The following is a 13,008-nucleotide window of genomic DNA, read 5'->3' as shown; positions in this document are numbered from 1 at the left end:
ACGGGCTTATATGAGTAACAGATATAAAATATAAAATAAAACTTACTATATTTAAAACTCTAAGAACTAATACAGAATTTCTGGAATGAAGAGAGAGAATTTACAAAGGGATAGAGAGAGAGGAGAGAATGAGTTGTGTTTTACAAGTGTGTGCCTTCACAAGGGGAGAGACTCCCTTTTATAGAGAAATTCTTAACTTTTACTGTAAAGTCATAAGAGATTTACTGTTGCTTCACGCGGCCTTTACTGTTCATAAATAGTAATCTGTCTGCTTCTTTTTACTGTGGATGAATAGTCTGTCTGCCACTGCTGCTCCTTTTTACTGTGGATGAATAGTTTGTATCTATTATTAAAGATTTTTAAAAAAATATGTTTTGGGTATGCCAATTGAACTCGTCTTAGCCAAAATTGTTTAGGCATCCTAGGGTATAACAGGCAGTGGCCGCGACATATTTCAAGATCTTTGAAAATTGATCCTTTTCTATGTAAATCGGCAAGTACAGTAAAATCAGATGATTCAGAGTCTTCAGAAATTAAAAGAGTAATAAATAAAAATGAATTAATATTGGAAGATTTTGTAAAAGCAATAGATGAATGGGAAATTCCTAAAGTAGATAAAGAACAAATTTATAAAATCCCAAAATTTAATGTTTTTAAAATAGATTATGTAATAAAAATAGAAGAAAGGGATTTCCAGTTAAGTAAACCTTTCGAGAAAATAACCCTTTTATCTTCAAAAACACTAAGTCATCATAGGAGTAAAAAGTACAAGTATATTCATATAGGATTAATACAGGTAGGAATAAAACCTTTAACTAGAGAAGGATTAAACACTAGTATACTAGCAGTAGTAAGAGATGCAAGATTTTTAAATTTTCAGGATTCCTTATTAGAATCTATAGAAACTAGTTTAAGTGAAGGACCCATATCTTTTGAAGTATATCCAGACATGACAATATCATTAAATGATCTAAACATTTTAGATAGCATAGTTTTGGAAATAAAAACCCATAATTATAAGATGAAACAAGGATCTATTCCAATAGCACTAATATATAAAATTCATTATAAAGCTATGAATTCAGCATTTGGAACTAGATATAAATTACAACCTAAAAAGGGAGAAACAAGGTTTTTACAAACAGATTTAACTAAAATAAATACGGTAATACCTAAAACGATACATTGGAAAGATATAACATTACCCGAAGAATGGATTTTAGAAGGTATAGTACCTCCACCAGAACAAGAAAAGGTAAAATCAAATACAAGTTTAAGTAAGATAGAACAGTTTGAAAATAGTAAAGTATCATTAAAATTCAATAGAAGCATAAGTAGTAGATATACAGAATCATCATCGTCAGTAGTAACAGAAGACATAGGAAGGGTATCAGCTATACCATCAGTAATATATGCAACCTATAGAGAAGATGAACCTAAACCTATAATTTAAACTATTGTAAAACCCAGATATTCTACATCAGATATTCCAGATAGACATTTTAAAATGAAAGGAGTAGACTATAGTTCTTCAGTTCTCCAAGCAGTTTATAATCCAGTAGAAAATTATTTAAATCAGCAGGCTGAAATAGCACCTTCTTCACCATCATCACCATCAGCATCTGCAATAACAGAAAATATAAATAATATAAATAGAGAATTAAATGTTCTTACTAAAGAAAAAATTGAAAAGAAATTTTTAAAAGAAATAACTAAGACAAAAAATTTAAGAAAATTAAATAAAATTGTTAAAGAAAATAATTTTGAAAAATTAAAAGAAGAATATTTTGAATATGTTAGTAAGATAGGAAAAATAAAATTCTTTGAGTGGTTTGAATTAATAAAGATAAAAAGTATAAATCCAATAACTGTAAGAGATAAAAGGGCAAAATGGATTATAAATGATAAGGTGATTCAAAGTGATTTTCCACCTAAGACGATTAGTAAAATAAAACATGGAGAAAGTGAAATAATTTGTGCACCATATAAAATAGCTAAAGAAAATGATACAGATAAAAAAGTCATAGAACAAAATAATTTTAGTAATGCAAGTTTAATATGTATAGGTACTCAGTTAAAAAAGATAGAAAAAATATTAGAAGAAAAAGAGGTAGAAATAGAAGAGAAAAAAGAAATAAAACCACATATTTTTAAACCATACCAGATATCTAGTTCAAGTCAAAAGGAGTTAAAAGCTAATAAAGATGAATTCTTGCAAAGTCTGAAAGACCAATTAAGTAAAATAGAAACTTCAGAATCTAGTAAAAATATAATTCCAGAAACTCCTCAATCTAGAAATATAAATGCTTTAGAAGAAGAGTCAGAAACGGAAACTGAGCAAAGCCAGCCAGATTCAGAAGATATAAAGCAATTTGAAATAAATCCTATATCACATAGAGAAATAGTAAGTAGAGCACCAGATTTAAGATTAATGGAAAAGCCAAATATTACATCTCAATTTAAATATAATGCTTCAACAGTATATGAATGGAACATAGATGGATTGTCTGAATAAAATATTTTAAGTTTACTCTAACAAATGACTATGGCAGCTAATGCATATAAAACCCAATCTTTTGCTTCAGATAGAGAATAGTTGAAATAATTATAGCAGGTTTTACAGGACAGCTAAAAGAATGGTGGGATTACCACCTAACAGAGATGCAACAATTAGAAATTTTAAACTCAATCTAAGTAAATAGTGAAGGAGAACCTATATACAATGAATTAGGAGAAACTATTCAAGATGTAGTATCAATCTTAATTCTAACAATTTCATTACATTTTATAGGAGACCCATCTCTTTTGAAGGATAAAAATGCAGAACTATTAAGCAATTTAAAATGTAAAAAATTAAGTGATTTTCAGTACTATAAACCACTTTTCTAACCAGATTAATGTTAAGGGAAGATTCAAATTAAGATTTTTGGAAAGAAAAATTCTTGGCAGGACTTCCTTATTTCTTAGGAGAAAAAGTCAGGAACAATATAAAACAACAGTTTGGTAACCCAATACCATATAAAAAATTAACATATGGCCAACTGGTAAGTATAATTCAGAAAGAAGGATTACAAATTTATTAGGATTTAAAGTTACAAAGAACCTTAAAATATGAAATGCATAGGACTAAGCAAGAACTAGGATCTTTTTGTAAACAGTTTGATTATGGAATAACCCAAGATAAAAGTTGTAATGGTCAATGTTCTAAATCTAAGTCAAGAAAATATTATAAAAGAGAAAAATATTACAAGAAAAAATATATAACAAAACCTAGTAAGGAAGAATACTATAAAAAGAAAAATTGTAAACCTTACAAAAAATATAGGAAGAAAATCCCAGTAAATAAGACTCAGAATAAGAAATCATTCAAAGATCTAACATGTTATAATTGTGGACAAAAAGGTCATACATCTAAATTTTATAGATTCAATAAAAAACTAAATGAGTTAGATTTAGATGAAGAAATAATAAATAAAATTCAAGAATTATATATAGATTCAGAATTTTCGGAATCATAAATAACAAAAAGTGAAGATCAGATAGATGAGTTAGACACTAGCTCGTCAGAAAAATCAATAAGTGTCTTAACAAAAAAGCAAGGCTCGTTACTAGAATTAATAAATAATATAGAAGATAATGATACTAAAGAAAAATTTCTTAAAAAATTAATTAAAAGTTTTGATGAAACAGAAGAAGTAAAAAGTATCGTTCCAAAGATAGAAAAATAAACTTATGATTTAACTAAAATATTAAGCAAAAATAAAAAATTTAAAGAAACAGCATCTATAGAAGAATTGCAAAGAGAACTTAGAATAATAAAAACTGAAGTAAAAGATTTAAGGCATCAACTCCAGAAAGATTCAAAACGAATAAAATTCTTAGAAGAACAATTAGTTTCTGAGTCATCCTCCTCATCTGAAGAAGCAGAAGAGGAAGGTAAAGAACATGGTAAAATAAGTTAATTAGAAAATGAAGAAGTAGATAATAATTTTATATTATTACTACAAGAAATAACTTCTAGAAAATATTTAGTAAAATTAACTATTAAATTATCAGAGGATTTCAGAATAGATACTATAGCATTATTTGACACAGGAGCAGATTTAAATTGCATAAAATCAAGTTTAGTACCTAAAAGATTTTGGCAGGAGACTAAAGAAAAATTGAAAACAGCAAATAGAACTAATTTAAATATTTTAGGAAAGATAGAAACATTAATAGTAAATCAAGATTTAGAAATAAAAACTGTATTTTTATTATCTCAACAGATAAATCATATGGTAATATTAGAAACCTCTTTTATAAACCTAATAACACCTTATTTAGTAAAAGATGACTGTATAGAAATTAAAACAAAAAATAAAAGGATTAGAATGGATTTTACAGAAAAACCTAAAACAAAAAATCTAAATTTAATAAAAGCACATTCCATTAGGATAATGGAAATAAATTCAATAATAAAATAAAAAACAGAGGATTTAAAAGATTTAAAGAATAATGTACATCTAACTAGAATTGGAAATCAATTAGAAAGTAAGTTTATAAAAACCAAGATAGAGGAATTAAAAAATTATATGAAAAAAGAATTATGTGCAGATCATCCTAATGCTTTTTGGAAAAGAAAACAACACATAGTAGATTTGCCATATGAAGAAGGATTTAATGAAAAATCAATCTCAACCAAGACTAGACCAATTCAAATGGCACCAGAATTATTAGAACATTGGAAAAAAGAAATTAAAGAATTAGAAGATAAAAAATTAATTAGTAAATCAAGAAGCCCTTGGTCGTGTGCAGCCTTTTATGTTAATAAAAATGCAGAAATCGAAAGAAGAACACTAAGGTTAGTTATAAATTATAAACCATTAAATACAGCATTAAAATGGATTAGGTATCCTATACCTAATAAAAAAGATCTTTTAAATAGATTATATAATGCAAATATTTTTAGTAAATTTGATATGAAATCAGGATATTGGCAGATTCAAATCCATCATAACGATAGGTATAAAACATCATTTACTGTTCCTTTTGGTCAATATGAGTGGAACGTAATGCCTTTTGGATTAAAAAATGCACCATTAGAATTCCAGAGAATAATGAATGACATTTTTAATCCTTATTCAAAATTCTGCATAGTTTATATAGATGATGTCTTAATATTCAGCAAGAGTATAGAAGAACATTTTAAACATTTAAGGACATTTTATATGATAATAAAAAAGAATGGATTAGCTTTAAGTAAGACTAAAATGAATCTATTTCAGACAAAAATCAGGTTCTTAGGACATTATATAGAACATGGTATAATCCAACCCATAGAAAGGACAATGGTATTTGGAGAAAAGTTCCCGGATGAAATAACTAATAAAACCCAATTACAAAGGTTTCTAGGTTGTCTAAACTATATCATAGATTTTTATCCAAATTTAAATAGAATGATAAAAACCATTACATGATAGACTTAAGAAAAATGCTGGACCATGGACTGAAGAGCATACCAGCATTATAAGACATATAAAATCCTTAGTAAAGGAAATTCCTTACCTGTATATCCCAAATCCGAAAGCATTTAAAATTGTAGAAACAGATGCTTCAGATGTAGGATATGGAGGAATTCTAAAACAGAGAACAGACAATAAAAAAAGAATAATTCAGTTTACCTCAGGACACTAGAATTCAGCTCAGTTAAATTATTCTACCATTAAAAAAGAAATTTTAAATATTGTAATTTACATAAATAAATTCCAGTCTGATTTGTTAAATCAAAAGTTTTTTGTCAGAATTGATTGTAAATCAGCAAAGGATGTTTTGAAAAAAGATGTTAAAAATCTTGCCTCTAAACAGATTTTTGCTAGATGGCAGGCAATTTTAAGTATTTTTGATTTTGATAATGAATATATTAAAGGCAGTAAAAATAATATTCCAGATTTTTTGACTCGAGAATTTTTACAGAACAATGGGAAGAAGGAAGAATAAACAAAAGGAAGTAAAATCCAGCCCAAGTCCTACTCCTAAAGCCTTATCAGAACATTCGGAGGACCTGGATAAAATCGTAAAACCACAAGTAAAAAATCCAAGCCCATCAGACCTAAAATCAAACCCATCAGACTTAAAAAGATGGATTGAAGAGTTAAGTCAATCGCCAGAGGTGATTAAAGCGTTGCAGAATATAGCCTCCTCCTCAGGAGATTCAGGTATGGCCTCTAAAACTAAAGCGATCGTACCTGTTCATGGTACGGCTAGTCTGTCTCAAACAGTAGACAGTAAAGACATCTCAAATCCGTTGATGGCTGTGGGTTTGCCAAAAATCCAATCCAATCAAGGGTATAACACAAGTTTTCATAAATGGATTGTAAAAAATATATCTGATTTTGAAATTGTTGTTGAAAATGGTTACAATGATGTAAACCCTTGGGGAGTTATCAGAAAATATTATCCTGAGAACTGGTATTTTACACCTAAGGATTTTTCAAAATCTCAGGAATATTATCATAATATTTTGGAAGATACTGAGTCAGTAAAAATAAAGCATAATTTTGATAAAAATAATATAATAGCCTACTCTTCTATACAGATAAAACGGGTTATCCATCCTAAGGACTGGGCAACCTCGAATTTGTACACTGGTCTAACATTTAAAACCTTAAAAAAGAATTTTACTTCATACAATTATTTTGACTATATAGATGCTTGGAAAAATATTTTCAATATTCAAAACTCTACTCATACCCATTCTTGGTTGATATATTTTGATCAGTCAAAAATTAAAGAAACCATCAGATTTCCAAATTGGTTTTTAAAATGGTGGCAGTATAGAGGTATTTCTGAAAAAATTCTTTCGTCTGAAGTATCTCAAGTATATCAGTATTTCAAAAGAAATTATATACCTAATTTGAATGAAACCCATATACCCTTTTTAATGTATTTTTGTATAAACTTTTTTATTCCTTGGGTATACCAATGGTTTTTTGATTTTCAGCATATGGCGGGAACTTCTATTCCAGCCATAGTAAAGAAGCATAAAATTAAATGGTGGGGATCATTCAGAAACACCACCACAGAAATGGTTGTAAAGGAATGGATACTTAAAAAAGCACAGTTCCCTACTGTGTCTTATGCTCATAAATTAACACTGCAACAAGGAGAACCATCATTCGGAGCCCAAAAAGCCCAATGTCAGGCCCTATTAGCAGCAGCTAAAACCCCTGAAGAGTTCAAAATAATTTGTCAGCAGATGTTCAATCAGCTTACTCCAGAAGAAAAAGAAAAAGAAAATCAAAACAAACACACAGGATCGAACACACAGTGATTCAGATAAATATAACTTTAAAATCAGATAACTTTAATGGTACTTGACTTTGTAATCCAAGTTTCTTCTACGGCACAACAGTTTGCCAGATCGAAGAGGTCTGATTTTTCAGTCTATATACCAAAAAGTTTAAGTTTAATTGCCTCTCAGAGTCATTGGCTTTTAAGCAACAAACAAACAGAAAATTTATAACAGTTTTCTGATGTGGAAGATCAGACTAAGCTGCAACCACAGAGCATACTTATGGTGTTTTAGTTTTATTATAGAGGTCAGGGTTCCTGCAACCTTAACCTGGGATCCCCAGAGTTAAGTCAGAGTGAGGAGGGAGAAGAGAAGAGTGCCGTCAATACGGGCTTATATGAGTAACATATATAAAATATAAAATAAAACTTACTATATTTAAAACTCTAAGAACTAATACAGAATTTCTGGAATGAAGAGAGATAATTTACAAAAGGATAGAGAGAGAGAGAGGAGAGAATGAGTTGTGTTTTACAAATGTGTGCCTTCACAAGGGGAGAGGCTTCATTTTATAGAGAAATTCTTAGCTTTTACTATAGAGTCACAAGGGCTTTACTGTTGCTTCACGCGGCCTTTACTATTCATAAATAGTAATCTGTCTGCTTCTTTTTACTGTGGATGAATAGTCTGTCTGCCACTGCTGCTCCTTTTTACTGTGGATGAATAGTTTGTCTGCCACGTCTTTTACTATTTTTGTCTTTTACTATTTTTGTCTTTTACTCTGATTCTGATGATGTGGTGTCCTTCTTTTTCTTACCTTTCTTCAATTTACCTTTCTTTTCCTTTTTTACTTTTGCCTTCTGTTTATCTCTTCTTTTGCCTGTTTTACTTTTAATTTTTACTGGGGGAAGAACTCCATAACAGTCGTCTTCATTACTATCACAGTATGAAGATGTCTGGTTCTTACTAGAGGATGACGTCTGGGATGACGCTGTCGACTCCGATTCAGAACTGGACTGCTTTTTAATTTTTTTCTTGGACTGCCTCTTTGAAATTTTTTTACTGGAAGACTTTCTTGATGATTCCTTATCACTGGATTCCTTTGACGATTCTTTATCACAGGATTGCTTTACTTTTTCTTTTTCTTCTGGAGTAAGCTGCTTGAACATCTGCTGGCAAATTATTTTGAACTCTTCAGGGGTTTTAGCTGCTGCTAATAAGGCCTGACATTGGGCTTTCTGGGCTCCAAATGATGGCTCTCCTTGTTGCAATGTTAATTTACCAGCATAAGACACAGTAGGGAATTGTGCTTTTTTAAGTATCCTTTCTTTTACAACTATTTCTGTGGTGGTGTTTTTGAATGATCCCCACCATTTAATTTTATGCTTCTTTACTATAGCTGGAATAGAAGTTCCCGCCATATATTGAAAATCAAAAAACCATTGGTATACCCAATGAATAAAAAAGTTTTTACAAAAATACATTAAAGGGGGGTATATAGGTCTCATTCAAGTTGGGTTTATAATTGCTTTTGAAATACTGATATACTTGAAGTACTTCAGGTGAAAGAATTTCTTCTGAAATACCTCTATGCTGCCACCATTTTAAAAACCAATTTGGAAATCTGGTGGTTTCTTTAATTTTTGACTGGTCAAAATAAATTAACCATGAATGAGTATGACTTGGATTTTGGATACTGAAAATATTTTTCCAAGCATCTATATAATCAAAATAGTTATATGAAGTAAAATGCTTTTTTAGGATTTTAAATGTTAGTCCAGTATACAAGTTCAGGGTTGGCCAATCCTTAGGATGGATAACCCGTTTTATCTGTATGGAAGAGTAGGCTATTATATTTTTATCATTTTTGTCAAAATTATGTTTTATTTTTACTGACTCAGTATCTTCTAAAATACTATGATAGTATTCCTGAGATTTTGAAAAATCTTTAGGTGTAAAGTACCAATTCTCAGGATAATATTTTTTAATAACTCCCCATGGGTTTATATCGTTATAACCATTTTCAACAACAATTTCAAAATCAGATACATTTTTTATAATCCATTTATGAAAACTTATATTATACCCCTGGGTAGATTGGATTTTTGGCAAACCCACAGCCTTCAACGGATTTGATAAGTCTTTACTGTCTACCGTTTGAGATAGACTAGCCGTACCATGAGCGGGTACGATCGCTTTAGTTTTAGAGGCCATACCTGATTCTCCTGAGGAGGAGGCTACATTTTGCAAAGCTTTAATCACTTATGGTGACTGACTTAATTCTTCAATCCATCATTTTAAATCTGATGGGCTTGATTTTATATCTGATGGGCTTGGGTTTTTTACTTGTGGTTTTACAGTTTTATCCAGGTCCTCCGAATGTTCTGATAAGGCTTTAGGAGTAGGACTTGGGCCAGATTTTACTTCCTTTTGTTTATTCTTCCTTCTTCCCATTGTTCTGTAAAAATTCTCGAGTCAAAAAATCTGGAATATTATTTTTACTGCCTTTAATATATTCAATATCAAAATAAAAAATACTTAAAATTGCCTGCCATTTAGCAAAAATCTGTTTAGATGCAAGATTTTTAACATCTTTTTTCAAAACATCCTTTGCTGATTTACAATCAATTCTGACTAAAAACTTTTGATTTAACAAATCAGACTGGAATTTATTTATGCAAATTACAATACTTAAAATTTCTTTTTTAATGGTAGAATAATTTAACTGAGTTGAATTCTAGTGTCCTGAGGTAAACTGAATTATTCTTTCTTTATTGTCTATTCTCTATTATAGAATTCCTCCATATCCTACATCTGAAGCATCTGTTTCTACAATTTTAAATGCTTTCGAATTTGGGATATACAGATAAGGAATTTCCTTTACTAAGGATTTTATATGTCTTATAATGCTGGTATGCTCTTCAGTCCATAGTCCAACATTTTTCTTAAGTCTATCATGTAATGGTTTTATCGTTCAATTTAAATTTGGATAAAAATCTATGATATAGTTTAGACAACCTAAAAACCTTTGTAATTGGATTTTATTAGTTATTTCATCCAGGAACTTTTTTCCAAATACCATTGTCTTTTCTATGGGTTGGATTATACCCTATTCTATATAATATCCTAAAAACCTGATTTTTGTCTGAAATAGATTCATTTTTGTTTATTACTCTTTTTATTTCTGAAGACTCTGAATCATCTGATTTTACTGTACTTGCCGATTTACACAAAAAAGGATCAATTTTAAAAAATCTTGAATTATGTCGCGGCCACTGCTTGTTATACCCTATGACGCCTAAACCTTGGCTAAAACGGGTTCAGTTGGTATACTCAAAACATATTCTTTCAAAATTTTTAAACATGGACTCTTTCTCTTGCAAAATAACTTGGCTCTGATACCAACAAACACACAGGATCACAAACACAGTGATTCAGATAAATATAACTTTAAAATCAGATAACTTTAATGGTATGCGCCCTTATGGTATCAGAGCCAGGTCGCGGGTTCGAGCCATGGGGAAGGAAGGGTATTTAATATGGCCAAGGATAGTGCCAAAAGTGAGCCCGGTCCCCAATGTGGCACCCAATGTGGAGACGTTACCGTGTGCAGGGGTAAACATCTGGGTCATATAGGATTAAAGTAGCGCCTCTACTAACAGCCCTTATATATATATATATATATATATAATCTATATATAATTATTATAAACTCGTTTAGTTGGAGTTTATTTTTTGTGAAAATATTGCAATAAAATTTTTAAAAACTCTATTGAAAAATATTTTTTCTCTTCTTCTTTTAATAGTTTAAAAATTATAATAGAAGACTAAATTATATTTGATTATTTAGTGTTTTCATAGATATTTGATATTATTTTGAAGTTGAAATGTGAGACTTGATAGTTTGATATAAATAATATTAGTACTATGTCAAAAGTATTTAATTATTTCATTCACGTTTAAATTTTATTATAAAAACCGAAAATTATACCAAAATTAGAAATGAAAAAGAACTAATATTAAAATAAAAAAAATCGATACTAGAATCGAATCAAAATTAAAAATATATAGAACCGCACTAGAATCGTACCAAAATTTGGTTCTGATTTTGAATCTTTCGATTCTGATTCTTATTCCTACAAGAAACCGTCTCGCGCACCCCTACTGCTAGACACAAAGGGCACAGGCTTGTCATGCTAAGGATAATATATGCAATATATATATATATATATATATATATATACCCAACAAAATGTGAGGATCGTTTACCGATTGATGATTCAGTTTTAGATTTCAACAGTACGTGGCTTTGTTAAACCAGTGGTACAGTAGCAATTGCTACCCTTTGGACCAGTAGTCCGCAACCTCGGGTATTCCAGCCTATATACCGTGAAAATAATTAAGTTTTACCAAACAGATTTCTGATGTGGAAGATCAGCCTAAGCCGCAACCACAGAGCATACTTAAGCAACAATTAACCACAATTTTATTTTAAGGTCTGGGTTCCTGCAACCTTAACCTGGGATCCCCAGAGTTAAGTCAGATTGTGGAGGGAGAAGAGAACTGTGCCGTCAACACGGGCTTATAAAGTAGCAATTTATAAGACTAGAATAAAAACTTACTGTATTTTAGAAATATAAACTTCTGATATTGAGAGAGTTTTTACAGAGGAACTTGAGAAGATGGAAGATAGAGAGAAAGAGAGAAAGAGTTACAAGTTATGCCTTCACAAGGGGAAAGGCTCCCTTTTTATAGAGAGATTTTACTGTTTACTCACGCGGCTGGCACTGTTCATGAATAGTACTTTGTCTGCCACTTTTTACTGTTGATGAATAGTCTGTCTGCCACTCCTTTGTCTTTTACTCTTTTCCACCGAAATTTGATTTTATTCTGATTCTGAAGAGGACGATGAGGTGTCCTTCTTTTTCTTGCTTTTTCTTTTTATTTTTTCTTTCTTCTCCTTTTTTACTTTTATCGTCTTCTTTCCTTTTCCTGTCTTGCTCTTGATTTTTACTGGCGGTAGAACTCCATAGCAATCATCTTCATTACTGTCATAGTGTGAAGATACAGAGGTTTTACTGGAGGATGACGTTTCTGATGACGCTGTCGACTCCGTTTCTGAACTTGACTGCTTTTTAGTTTTTCTTCTGCCAGGTTTCTTTTTTATCTTTGACTTTCCAGAGGATTTTACTGATGATTCTTCTTTGGAAGATTGTTCGTCTTCCAGTTTTACTGATGATCCCGTGCTAAGCTGATTGAACATTTTCTGACAAATCAACTTGTATTCTTCGGGAGTTTTAGCTGCAGCTAACATTGCTTGACATTGAGCCTTTTGGGCTCCAAATATGGGCTCTTCTTGCATTGTCAGTTTACCAGCATATGAAGTTCCAGGGATTTGGGCCTTTTTAATAACCCATTGTTTTACGGACTCCTCCGTGGTTGGGTTTCTGAAAGAACCCCACCATTTTATCTTGTGTCGTTTTACAATAATAGGGACTTTTAGGTCTGTAACATACTGAAAGTCAAAATACCATTGATATACCCAAGGTAGAAAGAAGTTTAAACAGAAATACATCAACGGTGGTATATACTTTTCTTGCTGAGGAGGTTTATAATTGGTTTTAAAGTATTGATATATTTGGAGCAACTCCTGTGATAAAATATCTTCAGTAATGCCCCTGGATTGCCACCATACAAAAAACCAATTTGGAAATTTGGTGACAGTTTTTATAGCT

General features: G+C 30.6%; 1 protein-coding gene across 1 annotated transcript; it reads right to left on the bottom strand.

Annotated features, from left to right (window-relative positions):
- Positions 1-8,049: 8,049 nt before the first annotated feature.
- On the bottom strand, positions 8,050-8,694 carry LOC110607717. Its single transcript, XM_021746869.1, has one exon. It carries the CDS (start codon positions 8,692-8,694, stop codon positions 8,050-8,052), a length of 645 nt encoding a protein of 214 aa, XP_021602561.1.
- Positions 8,695-13,008: the final 4,314 nt, after the last annotated feature.

The sequence above is a fragment of the Manihot esculenta genome, chromosome 1 (assembly GCF_001659605.2).
Source record: "Manihot esculenta cultivar AM560-2 chromosome 1, M.esculenta_v8, whole genome shotgun sequence".
Lineage (NCBI taxonomy): Eukaryota > Viridiplantae > Streptophyta > Magnoliopsida > Malpighiales > Euphorbiaceae > Manihot > Manihot esculenta.
This window is presented reverse-complemented; position numbering and strand designations above follow the sequence as displayed.

Excerpts from the sequence above, each read along its gene's own strand:
- LOC110607717 (XM_021746869.1), bottom strand. The coding sequence starts at position 8,694 with ATGGCGGGAACTTCTATTCCAGCTATAGTAAAGAAGCATAAAATTAAA.